This window comes from Cariama cristata, unplaced genomic scaffold, assembly GCF_000690535.1.
Source record: "Cariama cristata isolate BGI_N322 unplaced genomic scaffold, ASM69053v1 scaffold19694, whole genome shotgun sequence".
NCBI classification, from domain to species: Eukaryota; Metazoa; Chordata; class Aves; order Cariamiformes; family Cariamidae; genus Cariama; species Cariama cristata.
Genome location: NW_009612631.1, coordinates 453 through 17,963, shown reverse-complemented (window position 1 = coordinate 17,963; position 17,511 = coordinate 453). Strand labels below are relative to the sequence as shown.

General features: G+C 45.7%; 2 protein-coding genes across 2 annotated transcripts; both read left to right on the top strand.

Moving 5' to 3' along the window:
* The first annotated feature begins 1,864 nt into the window (after positions 1-1,864).
* ART4 (ADP-ribosyltransferase 4 (Dombrock blood group)) lies at positions 1,865-6,578 on the top strand. The gene is made up of 3 exons (XM_009698729.1): positions 1,865-1,957; positions 3,288-4,014; positions 6,484-6,578. Exons 1-3 carry the CDS (start codon positions 1,865-1,867, stop codon positions 6,576-6,578), a joined length of 915 nt encoding a protein of 304 aa, XP_009697031.1.
* Positions 6,579-13,442: 6,864 nt separating this feature from the next.
* SMCO3 (single-pass membrane protein with coiled-coil domains 3) lies at positions 13,443-14,120 on the top strand. The gene has a single exon (XM_009698731.1). It carries the CDS (start codon positions 13,443-13,445, stop codon positions 14,118-14,120), a length of 678 nt encoding a protein of 225 aa, XP_009697033.1.
* The last annotated feature ends 3,391 nt before the right edge of the window (positions 14,121-17,511 follow it).

Below are 17,511 nucleotides of genomic sequence, written 5' to 3'. Positions count from 1 at the left end.
GAACAAAGCGCTCACTGAAGGCAGTGAAAATTTTGCTGGGAAAAATCCTGGAGAGATTAGTGAACTTCTAATCTCTACTGTAGTGACAAGTCAGGGCTTCTGCCCTTGTCGTACCGGTTTGTTCATGACAAAAGAAAAACAAGCTTCCTCCCTATATTTGTATCTTTCTGGTAGTTTTATATTTTTCTCTCCCTTTCAGTAAACTTTTTTCCAGGGAAGTTGCACACGAAGGCCTCGATCCCATGCCGGCCCTGTGCCGCCAGCGCTCTGCCCGGACCGCAGTCCTTACCGCCCGTGGGGCGCGGGGGGCACAAACCCCCCGGCGAATTTACTGCGTGGCCGTGGGACTCGCTTGTGGCGGGGTTAACGCCGGCGTGGGGACCGCTACAAATCCTCTGCTGCCGTCTCATGGCCCTTCTATTTATTGTCGTTAATGGCACGCCGCCTTGCTTTCGAAGCGTTGGAAAATGCAAATCCAGCGGGCTGTCATCCTGATCCACTTCATACTACAACATACTCTAAGAGGCCAAAAGGGAAAAATAGAGACATAACCTGCAACTGCATTATATGCAGCTGAATGGACATTTTACTGACATTATCCTGATTGTCAAGTGCCCAGAGGAGCCTGTCACAGTTTGGTTCCTTTTTATCGCTACACAACCAGGAGAGGAGATGCCTCTGAATAAATTCACAAGCCCTTCTGTGGACTCACTTTTAGCAGTCGAAGAACTGCTTTCTGCGATACAGCCGAAGATGACAGAGCAATTCCAAGAAGGAGAAGCAGACAGGCTGCATTTACCACGTAGCATCGTCCTGCATGCCATCATCTCCTATCACCGGTGGCTGCAGATACCACCAGCGGCATCAGCTGGTGCAGTGTTACAGATTGCTTTGAAAGCAATCCAGTACGAGACCTTTAGGTCATCTCCCGCCCTATTTCAGCAATATTTGGCAAACACTCTCTGTCCGCAGAGCCCAAGCAGCTGCACAAACGTCTCTCTTCTCAGGGAATCACACCACGTCTGCAGGTCCCCCCTCGCCCAGCCTGTCACTGGCAGGCAATGGACAATGGCCTTCCCTCCTCTGTAGGCAGAAGGAGGGCCTGACCCCTCCTCTTGGCTCTTTTTCCATGCAGAAGAGTTATCAGAGGCCGTGGGGCTTTGCAGGTGAGTAACTCCCTGCCGTTATTTGGAAGGGTGACTGGAAAGCAGCCACTGGAGAGGGGTCAGTTCCGTTACGGCACCTGTATTTACACACTCCTTTCGAGGGCGGCCAGTGAGAACAGGTGGGCAAGGTGCCGCCCTGCAGTGGTGTAAGGGTAGGACTGGTAGTATGGTACTAGAAACCCGTGGGAGCTAAGGACGAGAAGGACGGTTACATTATCTCTGGTTCCAGATGGGATCCCAACCCACCCTGCACTTCTGTGTTGGCTTTATCAGAGCTCTGCATTTCTTTAAAAGGGCTTTTTTCAACTCTTGACCAGGGAGTGCTCTCTACCTCATCCTGACACATCACTCCTCAGGAGAGAACTGCCTTAGACTTCTCCAAGCCAGGGTTTTCTTCCTTTTTGCAAGAACAAGAACACCAGATAACTTGGAATTAAGACAACTATCAAGGTGAAGGACATCTACATCAGCTGGAGCCGGTGCCACCACACCCTTCTTCATGGCTTGTGGGCACACTTCTACCAGTAAATCGTCTGTTTGGATTGATGAATGACTTCTGAATTGCTGTGAGAATCCGGTGAATGATCTTCGGTTGAAGAATTGTCACCAAAACCTGAGTGCAAATTACAAACTGCAGAATTTTCCAGTTCAAGAAAAAGGGGAAACAAACAGATGTAGATGACCTCTACTTGAGCAAAATGTTCTTTACAGTGCCTTGGGTGAACGCTAGGATGCCAGTGCTGCTGGCCAGCCTTCTGTTGCTGATCTCCTTGCAAATGCTGGGAAAAGGGGTAAACATTGTTCTTTATTTGAAATGCTGCAATTGTCTATCCCACAGAAATAAATAAACATTTTTTTTTCTTTTTCTTTTTTTTTCTTTTTTCATTTGAAACATGTTCTTTAAGGAGCTTTGGGTTCAGTTTTAACTCTTCTGCTTTCAGTTGCTCTGCTCCATTTCTTACCTGTCCTAATTCCTTTTAACTACTTGTTCGGAAATTTCCTCTTGCTTGGAGCCAGGTGGTTTCCCAGGGTACGTCTGTGAGTAGACCTCATGGAATTGTTCCCCTCCTTTTCCAGCCTGTCTTGGCCAAGGCTCTGACAAAATCAATGTGGTGTTGGGTGGGACAGTAACAATATTTCTCTATTTCTTGTGACTGCCTTTTGGCTTTTCCTCAAAGCAATTAAGGTATCATGGAGAAATAAACTGAACCCCTATATAGTCTATGGGCCAGTATAACTTCAGAGGCTATGAAAGGTATCAATTTGGTTATGTGTCTAGGATGAATATTTGAGATGAAGTGACTACATGCTTGTAGAATTCAACTAACTACCAACTGACTATGGTACTTGACTAGTCTACTAGGAGACCAAAAAGCAAAAAGAACAATGCCATAACTCATGCTATTTCTTGGATCTTATTATACAAGGTTTTTATTCATTAGAAATGCTAGAAAAAGATAATTAGCATGTTGTTTCATAGGCAGAATATATCAGAGGTTACTTTGCTGTTATAGCACCCAGTTGTGTAAATCCTTACTCATGTGTTTAACGTTTATTTACATGACGAGTCCAGCTGGCCTCACTGAGACAAACAGGATGGACAAAAGCTTTGGCAGACTGCCGCTATATTGTCCTTTACTGAACATCATTCCCCAGAGCCAAAACATGTCTGAGAGATATGCCAAGACAGGAAGAAGAAATTCACCTCTGGGAATGTTAAGGCTGCCCTGCCCCTAACACGTTGTTTTGCTTATTCTTTCCCTCTTCAAAACCACTTATTAATCATGACCAGAATATTGAAATAAATGGACCGTGGGTCTGTCCTGCAAGCTCTATACCCTCGCCCTGTGAAGGGTCAGGTCTCTTGAAGTTTTTAATGCCACTGACCCACATCAAAGAAGAACTCTGACATCCTGGCTGGCGTTTGCCTGAGGTGGGGCTTGGACAATAACATGGGGTTGCTCAGGAAGGTCTTGTCAAAGACGCTGATCTGCTGTGCTTGCTCTGCCCATAATGACAAAGAGGCAAGGAGAGGATAGGGAAAATCTTGGCTTGCACCCACAGAGGTACACGAAAAGTTCACACTGCTGATGCTGATCTTCATCTGCTTTCATGTTGCAGGCTGTGTCCCACCTCATGATGGATATGGCTCTGCATTCCTTTGATGACCAGTATCTGGGGTGCAGAGAGCAGGTGATGGAAGAACTGGAGCGAGGAGACTATTTCCAAAAAGAAATAGCTGCTAACAAGGACTATTTGAGTCTCTGGAAGAAGGCTCAGGAGGCTTTGTTAAAGAGCCCTGTGGGTCTCCTGAGGGAGATGCATGAGAGCCATGCCGTAGTCCTCATGGCTTACACCATGAACTCTTCCCTGCACTCGCAGCTGAACTGGGCCACATCCACAGCCGGCAGCTCTCCGGAGCACTACAGACACAACTTCAGCTTCAAATATTTTCACTTTTACCTAACGACTGCCATCCAGATAATGAGGCAATGGCAGAGCAGCAAGGAGAGCATGGGGAAACGTAAGTGCTACCGGGTGCACAGGGGTGTAAAAGACTTATATATCGAGGCCATGGTGGGCAGCAGGGTGCGATTTGGCCGTTTCACCTCTACCTCCCGCCTCTGGAACGAAGCCCAGAAGTTTGGGAACGAAACTTTGTTCACAGTGACCACTTGCCTGGGAGCAGCTGTGAAAGGCTTTTCTTACTACACATCTGAGAAGGAAGTTCTCATTCCCCCTTATGAAATATTCCTGGTCAGAAGCTTCTTTCGGACACAGCACGGTAACCGGCTGCATCTGCGTTCTGTGGGGAACTACAGCAAGTACCGCTGCCAGCTCGTGGAAGGTAATGCATACAGCCCTTCAGGCTGGGTCCAGGACAGTCTGGTCTCAAGCACTCCACACAGCCCTCACCACCGGCACCGACACGGGGCCACACTCAAGGCCAAACCTGCAGCTTACTCACTGTGTTCACCTACAAGAGCCACATGGCTCAGTTTTTACCTGTTTACCGTGAAACCTGGGAGCACCTCTGTCGTGAATGAGCGGTTTAGGGTCGCTCAAAGAATCACTATCAGAGCTATTAGCAAAAGTGGCTTTAATATGAATTTGTAAAAGTGTGACTTAACAAGGTTCAATGGCAAGGTTCACTGTATTACTTACTACATGAAAGGGATAATCACAGGAAAAATCAAGTTAGAATCGAGCTAGAATGATTTACACAGAGAAAAGGGGTAAGCGACACCCTTGTGTTGAGTCATGAGGTTCAGAATCACAGAATCACAGAATGGTTTGGTTGGAAGGGACCTTAAAGCCCATCTCGTTCCAACCCCCTGCCATGGGCAGGGACACCTCCCACCAGACCAGGTTGCTCAAAGCCCCATCCAACCTGGCCTTGAACACTTCCAGGGATGGGGCAGCCACAGCTTCTCTGGGCAACCTCTGCCACTGCCTCACCACCCTCACTGGGAAGAATTTCTTCCTCATATCTAATGAACCCTCTTGCTTTCTAAACTCCTTCCAAGAGGAGTCTAGGTGTGGCTGGATCTAGCTCTAGTCTCAGACTTGGTCAACAGTTTATGTCTAAGGGGTACCAGGAGTGGGGTAAATAAACAGCCATGGAAGCTCAAGCAAAACAGCTGCACGTCGCCTGGCCCAGGATGGGAGCTCGACAAAGCAGGCCTCGGTGCATCCCTTATCTGAATCGTAGCTCGAGTAGAACACGGTATCAGTGCTACCGGAATTTTGAGAATTCCAGCAATTACCAACTTGAATTGTGGCCAGAATGGAAGTTTACTAATGACTAAAGTCAATCATCTTGTGAACCTATAAACAGCAGTGAGACCCTTTGAGCTCTCCTAGATCGCAGCAGGCTGCAACCAGCAACTCCCTCGGAGCGGGATGTGTCTCAGAGATCGTGAACTCTCAAGTTTGCGAAGTTCGGAGGATCATTGCTGAAAGCAGACGACGGAGCCTGGGCCCAAACCCCTTCACTCCTCAAGATTCAACCCTCACCCCTTGAGAAATGCCAAGGCATTTGAAGTGAGTATTTCACTGAACTCAAGGGGAATTTTTTTCTTTACAGGTATACCTATCTTTAGATATTTATTCCTTTGTACATCTCTCTCTCCCCCACCTCTCTCTTTTTGGTCTGTGTGCGTGTGTGTGTGAATCAATTCAAATACCCTATAACAACTTAAATCACTGTTATGATTATAGTAAATCCTATACTACTTTGTCAATGCTAAATTAGTCAATGATTAAGTGCTGTTAAATGAAGAAGTGCTGCTAAATGCTACTGCTAAATAACCCACTCCTGGTACCCACTAGACATAAACTGTTGACCAAGTCTGGGACCAGAGGTAGATCCAGCCACACCTAGACTCCTCTCTGAGGAGTTTAGAAAGCAAGGGCTTCTACTCTGAACCTCGTGTCTTAACGGGAGGGTCTCCCGTCCCCCTTCCCCTTTCACCTGTGGTCTCTATGTAAATCACTCTAGCTCGGTTTTAACTTGACCTTTCCCGTGTATATCCCTTTCATGCAGTAAGTAATGGAGTAAACATTGCCATTGAACCTTGTTAAGTCGCACTTTTACAAATTCATATTAAAGCCACTTTTGCTAATAGCTCTGACAGTGATTCTTTGAGCGACCCTAAACCACTCATTCGCAACAACCCCACAGCTCACTAAAGATTAATCCATCTGTCACACAGCAGGTCTCAGGGCTCTTTGCAGCCTCCATTTATCCCATCTGCCACTGCAAGGATGTCATAGGACACATGCATTTGGGTCTCCAGCATTCCTATTGCAAGGGCAGATGAGATTGTCAGGCAGCTTGAATTCAGATATTTGCTCTGGTGGCTTGCAAGGCTGCTACACTTCAGGCCTTGGGACTATTCTGGGCTTTGGTCCACTACTACTCTGGCAAGCTCAGGTAAGTGTAGACAAAACTACTGTTGCTGGAGTGGTGTTCCCTCTCCTGCGACAGAAGGGAGGAAAGGTATCCTTTGGCAAAGCACACGCTGCGAGTTTCCTGGCTATAGAGATAACTCTGTGCTGGAAGACCTCACTGGGCCTGTTCCACACCCTGGTCCTTCTGTGAGTCCAACGCCAATACGGGACTCCTGCTTTTGTCAATGGAACGTTTGAGCACAAAGCAGTCATTCAGGAATGAGAGTTTGTGCCTGGATCTAAGCCAAAGTAGTAGGCAGACTGGAGAAAATGGCTCTTCTGGGCAAAGGCTGTGTTAGCAAGTGCAGGAAGCTTTAGGCAGCCAAAAGAAGTCTAAATGACTGCTCTTGTGACTTTCTTTCAGCTTCAAGAAGCAAGAACAGTGGTTCCACTGCCCTCGCCTCTGACGTTCTTCTTATCGTAGTTGGAGTTTTCATGTGCTTGGCCCACAACGACTGATCCTCTGGCTGCATCCAGATATATGCACTTGAATAGTGGGCAAGAATTCACAGGAGATCAGTCCCTGGGGTTGCTGTTGTTACAGAAGGTTCAACCCTTCCTTTGCTTTCAGCTGCAGCTCTCCAGCCGAGACTGGAACATTCAGCCTGGTTCATCAAGACAGACATTCCCTGGACCCACTCAGGTAGGGGAGCAGTTTATCTATGGCCTTTCTGAAGGGTAGGTCAGTGACATCCTTCACTGTAGGTAGCTTTTCCCTTAGGCATTCAGGAAAGACACAGATGGACTTTGGACTCTTTGCAGATCTCTTAGTACTTTTATTTTCAGTGAGAAAGAGTCTATCTGTGGGATGCAAAAAGCACCATGGTGGTAAAGTCAAGCAGGTAACTGTGGAGCCTTGCCTGTCTCCTATCGCTGAAATGAAGGAGAGCCTGTGGAGCCCACTCCTGTCTTCATGGGTGTTGGATGTGACTGAAATTCACTTACCTGCCTTTCTGCTTCTCTGGTCTGCAGTGTCTAATGCTGGAGGTTGAATCAACATCACAAATTGAACTGGAACTTCTGATTTAGCTGCAGACTCCTCTCACGTCTATTAATTCATTTAGCACTTCTGGAGCCTTAGACACCCAAGGCAGAACAGCTATGAAGTTCTCCCATCTCCAAAAAATAACAGTGTGGAAATTATAAGAAACATTTTCTGCCTGCAATTCCCTTTCCAACATGTCTTCCTTGCTTCTTCACCCCTGATCCATCACCCTCACTGACGCTAGCCCTGGGTTGAGGCTATGGTCACAGAGGTTATCTCAATGGTCCAAGGAGACTAGTCATGGGGATTTAACTTTGCAGTGGAGTCATCAGATGATTGAACTGAAACTCCCTGACACATTTCAGCAATGACCCCAGCTTTGAGGCACTGCTGATCTTGGCAGGGAGCTGGAGTTCTGCATTCACCACCCCCTGTCCGAAATGGTAAGCAACAAGTTAGCTATCCAAAAGAGATATGAATATAAGAGGACTGCACAAGTTGCTGATCGGCTGGTTAGTTAAAAGTAAAGACACCCAAAAGCACCTGCGTGAACTGCTTGACTCTCGGAGCAGCTCTATATAAGTTTGGTGCTGCCATTCCCTTGGAAATCCTCTGGCAAGGAATGCAGAACTCAGGCACATGAGAAATACTAGCATTAGAAACGTAGGCACTTAAGGAATTTGGATGTCTTCAGGTTTTAGCAGATTAAATGGAGGATTCTGAGGCTCAGCATCTTGTGTATCAGATTTAGGTATCTGTAATGGCAGAGGCCATCATCTAATCATCCAAAATCTAGTAACATGTTCTGTGAAACTGAACTACTGGCTCCGAAATCCTGAGACATGCTTGCCCAGGCAGCTAAAGCAGATTTAATACAGAACGATTTTACTATTAGTTTGTTTTCTATCTATATTTCATGTTACTTTCTTTTTGCTCTTGGTTTACCAGTGACTTCAAATAATAAGTTTTCAGAACTTGATTTTGACTTCTAAACGCTCAAAGATACTAAGCCCAGATTCCAAGAAAGAATGAAAAGATCAGGAGAAGCTGCTGCAGATACCTCTTGTACGCTTGTTCAAATGTGCTTAAACTCTTTCCTATGTAAGAATTACCGGAAGCAAGATGTATTTCTGACACATCAGCACATTTATGTCTCTTTCTGCTTATCTGTTATCGCTGGGATGCAGGCTTCCACCATTTTAACAAAGGTTTGGAATCCTTCACAAGGTGGCTTCAGCACCCTGAAAGCCTCCTCTAAGTAGTCAGCTGCTACTTTCAGGCTTTTCTTTACGGATCTGTGTCCTTGAAGGATAGCCTGTAGGAAAACCAGAAGTCTGAGCTGTTGTGACATTCCACTCGAGGAGGAGCTGCCTTCCATGGTACTTGGTGTCTCATTTTGTTGCACCGTCTTCACAATATCGGCATAGTCCATGAGAAGTTCTGATACCTGGAGGGATAAGGCAGGTGAACTCGATAACTGATGAACAGCAGACTCTACTGTGTCAGGAATATTGTCGTGTTGCAACATCATGGCAACAAGTACATCCGTGATGCTTTCTACAACCCCCTTGTAATTCTCATCAAGCTCCTTTACTGCAGTGATCTTGTCCTGCAGAGCGGTGCTGGGACCAGCCATCTTAGCATACAAACTGTGATGCTTTCCTGTACATCTTTGTCTTCTGTTTCCACGGTGGCTTGCATCTCTTTCAAAGCACTGACCAGGAGCTGCAGATTCTTTTTAATGCTCAAGTGTTCCTTTACTGACATGATGGGGAAGTTGGTGCCAAGATGTGCATTGAGGAGTCGGAATATTGTGTTGGTTGAAGAGACAGAGATGTACACCAAGTCATGCAGACTCTGGCAGGCCCTGACCAGCCTTTCTTTATCACTCTTAAAACCAAGGCGGGCTAACATTTCTGGAGAGGGGGTCTGACTCTGAAAAGCAAACAGAGGAAATTCAGAAGACACAGGGGAATAAAGCTGGATATATTTCCAGCTAGAATGTTACATTTCTGAAACCAACATTACAAATTATCAACCCACCTGACCCGCTCTCCCCCAAGACGTTACAGTTGGAAGAAAACACAGACAAAGCTCTTTGTCAGTCTTTGCAGGGCTCTTACCAAGCAGGCCAGCAAAATACGGCGTAAACAGCTGCAAGTGTCCTTACTCTGATGGCTGTAGGAAGTACGACTCTGACCTTCAGCATGCAATCTGACAAGCAATAGAAGTGCTGTGAGTTATTCTTGCCTTTTGGTGTTTATTGGTAAATTTATGGGAGTCCTAGCAAACAATCTACTTTACATCATTCTTAGAACTATAGTCCTTCAGTTTGTATATACCGGTGGGTCTGCACAGAATTAAACTCGTATTCTGAGGCGGGGGGAATAGACGTGGCAAAGTCAAATACATCACACACCTACATTCCATAAGCAAAGCGACTGAAGACTGAGTAACGCAAAGTTTTGTCAGGCTATAATTTCCCATGAAATGACCCATAACTGTCAGTTCATACAGTGGCTAGGTGTTGCAAGCGTCCCTTGACAGACGGAAGCACAAAACATGCTATTAGCTTGGGGTCCCGTCTTGCTACCATTTTGACTACTAAGGAAATCGTCACCTAAGAGTTCTCCCAAGGCCAAGTGCAGGCGCAGTCCTGGGACAGTACACGGCTGAGAGACTGCTCCTGATCCTGCCTTTGCTTGTGCCAGAGCCCTGGAAAGCCAGACTGGTTGCAGCAGACGTGTTTCATCGGCTATCGCTGTGGTGAGAGGTGCAGTTTGATACGCCCAAGCAGTTCCAACTTCCCATCCCACTTCATACTTTTTCAGACTTTTCTCTCAGTGCTCAGCTCAACCCTCTTCTTCTTTCTCCTTTCCCTTCCCATGGCAAAAGTGGTTTGACATTGTGTGAAAAGGTAAAATTGATTTTAGCCTCCGCTGCTGTTCAGCCAGAGCTGGCTCTGGGGCTCCACACCACTTCTTCCACTCTCGTGGCACTGGATCAGAGGACCTGGCAAATTGCAGCAAGAAGGGTGACAGACACTCCAGATGAAGTCCTTCCCTCAAACTGAATAGCTCTGAAACAATAGCTATTATCTTCCCTAAAGACCTGGAGTAAAGCCGGAACAAAACTGCTTGCTTATTGTTTAAATTATTTTGTGTTGTGTTCCAAATGATAGAGACTCCAGAACAGAAGAATTTACATCCACTGCAAACCTTGAGGACCTGAAATCAGTTTCCAGCCTACAGAATGTGACACAGAGGCAGTTGCCAGCCTGATCAATTCAATTCAGTCCAATATTGGAAGAAGTATATCAGGACTATGTGGCATTCTCAGTTAATAACAGGAGTCACAACTAATTGACGATCGCAGAAATGTAATAGTTAAATCATTAGTGTTCTCTGTCAGCTCATCTTCTCATGCCGACAGCTCTGAAATCAGGGCGAGTTTGGTATTCTGGCTCTGGGTTGAATACAATAGCTCAGCTTGCAGGGGAAAACAAGCTGGCAATTGCAGAGCACTCATTTTATGCTTGATCTTTTACTGTCATCTGAGAACTCAACCATTCTCTATTGGGAAGGCAGCATTCATGTCCAGAGACTCGTGGGCAGCAGGTCCAGCTTTCTAAGGATCACAGCATGAAAGTTGTCTAGCTTGGATGAAGACAGAAGTACAAGCTTGTCTTGCCGGCACAGGCAAAGCCTGTTTCCACCGACTAGTATCTATTTTTCTATTTGTGTGGGACTGTTCAACTTTCCTTCCATGATTCGCAGGTGTACAAAACCAGTCATGGCAAAAATTCATTATTTCAAGGAATAGCTGCAAGCATTAGTGTTTATTGTTTACGCATAGAAATTATAGAAATTTATAAATCTCAGTACAAAACCTAATCCTGTATCTGTATGAAGGAAGAGTGCTGTCCTATATGTTTTATGTTCTGAGAACAGCAAGTAACACCATCCCCTTTCAGCCGCGGCTGTAGGTACCTGTGACGGTACCTTTGTCATAGGCAGGGGGATTCATCCTGTACCTGTCCTCTCTGGGAACAGAAGGCCTTTGGAGGATCTAACAATTAGGAACTAGCACCAAATAAACTGAAATCTGTTAAGACTGGAAGGAAGGGGAAAGGAGGAAGAAAAGGAGATGAATCTGGGTAAACAGCCCACAACAGAATTACAGACGAGCAGGCAGGCAACAGGACCCAGCTGAAGGCCGGGCTCTGGATCCCTAACTCATCACATGCTGCTGGAAAGCACCAGAGGAGCACGGGGAAAAGAGGATGTAGTCACGGTCCCGTACACTTCTCAGTACGGGATTGCAGGAGCACTCAGACAAAATCAGGTAGGCAGTCTAAATGTTTAATTAGAAAAGCTTCTGGACAAAATCTCCTTGGAGCTGGAGAAGTAGTCAGAAATATGGAAGTATATGGGGCCTGCCTAACTCTAGAAAGCAAATGTAAAAACCAGCAAAAGTGTTCATGTGGAGAGTAAAAGGTAATTTTAGCATTAAGAGACATAAAATCTCGAGCAGTTATAGGAAGCTGAAATAATCAGACATAAAGAATAGATGCTAAAAGTCTCCTCCGCACCTGTCTAGTAGGTAAAATGTTTGTTAAGTGCTATTCCTCTTAGAATGCTGTCTTCTCCTTTTCTACAAATAAGGAAAACCAAAAGGCCTTTCAGCAAAACTTCACTGGAGTAGGAAGGGTCTAATACCACACAGAGCCAGAGAGCAAGCCAGCAACCTCCCTGAGGCAGGACCGATAGGAAAATATACCTTGCATTGACAGGGCTTTATGTTTCCTGAAAATCACAAACTTTTACTGTATATGTACTTTGCTCCCTCCAGCTTGAAGAAAAAGAAAGATGTGTTAAAGAGTTTATTCCCTTGACAGAGCTACAAGGTAAGTGGCTGAAAGTAATGTTCAGTACTGTGCAAAATATTGTGGAAAAAATTCTCTTCAGACCAGTTTGTAGTTCAACTAAAGTTGAGACTAAAAGTTGGCTCGGGGACTGTTCAAATCCTTCTCTTTTTCTACAGTGATCTTGTGGGGGAGGGCATGTTCAGTGAAATTCAGCTGGGCAGTGTCAGAGGATTTGCAGTTAGCAGGTAACGCGAGAACTACAGAGGGCCAAAATGACACAAAGGTCTCTTTTTAAGAAGAAAAACCTAGCTGCTCCCCTACACATAACTCTTTGCAGCTACAACTGTGATACGTAGGCACCAATGGCAAGAGGAGGTTTACCTTGGAAAAATGCCAAGCACTGCATAAAAGTGGCCCAGGTTTGCAACAAGAGGGCCGAGAACGCAAAAGTACCAACAAAGGAACGAGCCATCCCACTCATTCGTAGTTTGCCCCTGTTGCAAAGTAAGACACACGCATTTAAGTCAAAATCACGCTAAAGCATTTTTACTTTGCAGCTGGTGATGGGTTGAGGGGAAGTGGCACGGAGTTGGTTACAGGAGCTTAGTGATGAGGAGTAACTTCATGATCGCTGGTAACTCAGTCACTTTGGACTCTGTATATTGACATGCAGGTAATGAAGAAAAATGTTTGATGTTCATGAGTCAAAAACCAGTGAAATGAATCCAGTACAGCATTAGGGAGGTGAATAAACAATGAGGGAACAGGGGCTAAATATCAGAGAAGGAAACACAGTGGGAGAGGTGTGTAAGGTGATACAGGTTAGGATAAGTTTATTATAGATAATTGTACTATTCTCTATGAATTCCCAAGTGTGACTTTATTAGTATAAGCACAGAGTGCTTACATAGTAACGTTTTCTTTGAACATGAGGGGAAATAAGCTACACTGGCATAAAACTCCCTCCTGGTGATACAGATTGTGCTCACTCCACCAGTCATCATAGCTGTTTGAAAAGCAGATGCCGTTAACTGAAAAAATAGGCTGATAAAGAGGTGTGTCTAGAAAAGGCCGTTCATTTCCACAGCTTATTTTAGATTTTGCTGATTAGATGAGATTGTTCTGTTTTTTAGTGAACTAGTTCAGCTTCTACCATTTTCAGTTTCCAAGGCGAAGAATGACCCACGTTCATTTTACCAATCTGCTAATTACATATTCATTAGCTATTTCTGTTGCTCTAAGTATGTCCAATGTCTCCTAAGGTCCTTTTGCAATCATTCGGCTAAAGATCCAAGACAAGAATTAAGATTTCTACATTTCCAAGCTATGCCTTGGGATTTGACTTGCTGAGTACAAAAAGAACCAGTGAGGCAGACAAAGGACACTGCACTGCGCTTTAAGGGCTAGGGTTACAGGTGTTGAACGGAGCAAAAGATTTCTTCTCTCTCTTGAAGTAGCCTGTTTCTGAAGAATGGCACTGAGTGACCTCTTCTACCCAGACAACCCCAAGAGAAGGCAAGAACTGATCCATCTGCACCAGGAATTGCTCAATTGCATGTCCGCAAATTTCCGTGCAACAAACGAGCTGGTTGGAGTGCTGAATGAGCACCTGGGCTGTACCATCACCCACATCAGGATGAGAGAGAGCAGCACTGTCAAGGAAAACTGTGACATTATCATTCAAGCGATGAGTGAGATTCAGCATCAGGTACAGAAGATTGATAGTGACATGAAGGAAAAGCTAGAGCCTGTGCTGTACCAGAAGCTATATGACATCAAGGAGCCCGAGTTGGAGAAAATTGCAATAGCCCAGAAAGTTTTTTCCATTATTCTTGGAGAAGCGACTTCAACAGCTGGGATGGTAGCTATCAAACTTCTTAGCTCCAGTCTTATAACTCTTACTGTGAGCAAGCTCATCAGTCTCCTCATGCAGATTGGGGCATCTGTCCTGGGCGGAATCAGCATCACCATTCTCGGGCTTGGCATTGAAATGATCCTCCATGCCATCCTGGGAGCCGTGGAGAGGAATCAGCTTCTGGGAGCTGTGAGAAGCTACGAGAAGCACCTGGCTGAGTTTAAAGCAGCCTCAGAAAAGTACCAGCGTGCCATACGTGAAGTGATGTCTTTGGTGAGAGAGCAGGCTCAGTGAACTGGAGGTGGAGTTCTCCCTCCTGCTGGGACAGCGGCTGCAGCAGCCACGCCTGCAGGAACCTTTTTGATTCATTATGGTAAATGAACTACTGGTGGCTTTTTTTCTTATTAGTGGCCGCAGAGCAAGAGATGTGACAGACCAGGGAATTGGCACTGAAACATATTAATAGGGAACTGGTTTACAGGTGCTTCTGGGAGGCAACGCTTCAAATACCTTGCGCCTTTCCTTCAGCTCTTTTCTGGAATGCATTGTAGATAACCTTGAACTGCAATTCCTAATATTGACAATAATATTCACTGCTGGAGCAGCAGCGATGAGAAGGTGTGATTTTTCTCTTACTGTGTTTCTATATCAAAGATGACAACATGATGGGAAAAAACAATTTCAACAAGCCCGTCCATGTCATCGTCTGGAGGGCTCATCAGGATGGCTGTGGTTGCTAAACTCCTGGTGTGGATTAGTGCTAAATCCGATCGGCTGAATTCCCTGTTCATTGAACTGCTTACGAGGACTAGCTGAAGCATATTTAACCGCTGTTTCCTGTCCCATCCCTGCCTAAGGAGCCAGCCAGAGATCTTCTTTAAATAAACTCTAATCCCAGTAGATTAGCAGGTAAAAGAAGCACGGGCCTACAGGCAAACACATACAGCCTTGCCCCCCAACCGAGAGAAACCGGCGGCAGCGTTCGGGCATGCCCGGTGCTGAATAACCTCTTGTGCTCAGTAACGCCCGCTCCTGCCAGCCCACAGGTAAATATTTCTGTCCGCAGTAGCTGCTCTGTTGACTGAAATGGGATTATACACACGTACAGGTGTCTGTAGGATTACAGCCCTTTAATGTGCTAAATTTATTTTCACGTGCTTTACCCAGTCCCACCAATGTCGGACTGCCCAGAGCGTGCTCAGATTCTACATTTCACAATATGATGCCAAATATCCTTATTTTTCTGATTTTAAAACCAAAGCTGGAAACAAGAACACGATTTGCAGTCTCTTGCTCTGATTTGCTGTGGTTTGCGTTCCTTGCTTTGACTTTTGAAAAAAAAAAATTAATTTAAGAATTAATAAAAATGTACCAGAATATCGTAAGATCTCTTTTTCCTCTACTTGTTTTGTTTCGTTTCATTTTTTCTGTCTGAAAAATCAATCTTAAACCAAATAACGAAAAAAGATTAAAATCTTCATTATAGATGCAATTTAGAAATTCTTTTTTATATCCACAATAGACTAATCTAGTAGGATTGTGTATAGGTTCCTTTTCTAGTACCAGCTTCCTCCTCACTAAAAGAATACTGAAATTCATACTTGTTTATTAATACTCAATATTAGCAATATTGGGTGATTATATTAATAACTAGATTGTGTCTGCAAAAGTAAAGAGATGGGTGAGATTACAACAGGGAAGCTCTGTTGGCTTCATAACCCTTCCATTCTGGGGTTTGGTGTTTTGTTATTTTTTTTCCTACTGTTCCCACTTTTAATCACCTTTTCTGACTGCTCTTTGCTTTTGTGTTCAAAAGCCACTCGATGGCAATGCAGTCTCTGGCTCGCTCGCTGTCAAGCAGCTCTGACAGCCATTGGGGAGAAAGCCCAGGGTTCAGGAGCACGGATGGGTGCCAGGGACTGACAAACTGGGACCAGCACAAGCTGCAGACTGGGTGATGTGGGTCAGGAGAGGCAAAAAGCACTGCTTTGTCTCACATGAGGTATTGTGGTGGGTGACGTGGTAACGTGAAGCATCATCGCTCCAAGGTGTGACATCTCCCATCTCCTAACACAAGCAGCGCCCAGTTTAGAGGTACTTGTTCAGAGGCAAGGGACTGTCAATCAGGAGAACAGCAATATCTGAGTGTTGGAGAGGCAGGAGGTCCTGGCTTCTGCTGACCCTCTGTGTGCAAATGTGCATTCCAATTTAGGAAGAAAACCCACTGGCTCAGTACCTATCTTTGTTAGAGTGCCAATCGCTGCTGTACGAGAATAGTGGAGTCAAATAAAACCAAATCTGTTGTACTTTTCAGGCAGCTTGTCCACATTTTCTTGAAAGCAAATTCTAAGCAGTGTCAAGGGCAGTGGGATATGCAATGGTACACAGACATACGATTTCAGTTCACCTCTTGATAGATCCTTGTTCCTGGTGGGCTTAAAGGAAAGCCGGCTTGCCTGCCACGGCAGGTGTGGAAGGTGTCCTCATGCCCACGAGATGCTGGAAGATGTTGACGATGTTGGAGGCTGGCGGGCGGCAGCCTGTCCCTCTGCTTATGCGGTCGGAGGCTGTGAGCTCACGGGGGCCGGGCCAGCATCCCCAGCCAGCTAGGAGGGGTATGGCAACATCCAGCCGTAACAAGGTGGTTTTGAGGTAAAAAACCTGCTGATCAGCTTGGGACCTTCCCAAGCTCTGTCCCCTGACTCTAGCAATAAGAAAATCAATGGGATTTACTGGCATTACCGCAGTTATATACTTGAACTGAGTGCAGCACACATTTAACCGGCTAGATGCAAGGCAGAGCACCCAGCGGAGCAGAAACAGCTTAGCTCTGCTTCTGCTTGGTAACTGAAACTGTCCCACAAAATAATTCCTGCTCTCTCTAGCCCTCTGGCCAGTGTTACACTTGGTCAAAGATGTCACAACCAGTCTGGGGTTACCCAGGCTGCTGATGCTTCTCCTCTAGACTCCCTGGAGCTGCCTCTTGGTGTGACAGAAGTACCAAGTGAAAAACGGGAGAGGACTGTTGTCCTCCAAGTCAGCAGACACTGCTGGGTGAAAGTCGTTAGGGCTGAGGCAGCACCACCGTCCCCACGGAGCCCATCAGTGTCATGACAGAAGACCCCAAGTCCTGGAAGGAGCGGCTGATCTTCAAAGCCTCAGCTGTCCCCCTCTCCAGTGACACGGTGCATGACAGGGATGTGCGTGGCCCCAGCGTTCCCATCGCACCCCCTCAAGCATTCCCCCTCTGCTCAGTCTGTTGTACTGGACAAAGGATTAAGATTTAAAATGGTGTAATATGCATGCTCCAAATAAGAACAGCCCCAAAGAAGAACAGAAGCTGTAAACCAGCCAAAACCGGTCTGAGCTGCTTTCAAACCTGCGTAGAATCACTGGATGGTTGCAACCACAATCTGCCCGGCAGCAAATTCTTTCGGTAACAAGAACAACAGAAAAGAACAGGCCAAAGAGACACAAGGAGGGGATGGCTCTGCCGTGTGCATGGTTGTGCTCCTGCACTGGCCATCTGCTCACTTGGATTTTGTGCGGTTTGCGACTAATGTTGGTATTAACGTGGTGCGCAGCTTATAGTCTTGCTTTTACCTACCCTGCCATGATCCTTCATAAAGTTCCAAGTTTGCCAACCAAGTCTCCATTATTTGAAAAACTGTGACAACATTGTGTC

Bases quoted from the DNA above. Each gene is read 5' to 3' on its own strand.
- ART4 (XM_009698729.1), top strand. From the start codon at position 1,865: ATGTTCTTTACAGTGCCTTGGGTGAACGCTAGGATGCCAGTGCTGCTG. The intron at 1,958-3,287 runs GTAAACATTGTT...TTCATGTTGCAG, and splicing joins TGCAAATGCTGGGAAAAGGG to GCTGTGTCCCACCTCATGAT. The intron at 4,015-6,483 runs GTAATGCATACA...ACTTTCTTTCAG, and splicing joins CCGCTGCCAGCTCGTGGAAG to CTTCAAGAAGCAAGAACAGT.
- SMCO3 (XM_009698731.1), top strand. From the start codon at position 13,443: ATGGCACTGAGTGACCTCTTCTACCCAGACAACCCCAAGAGAAGGCAA.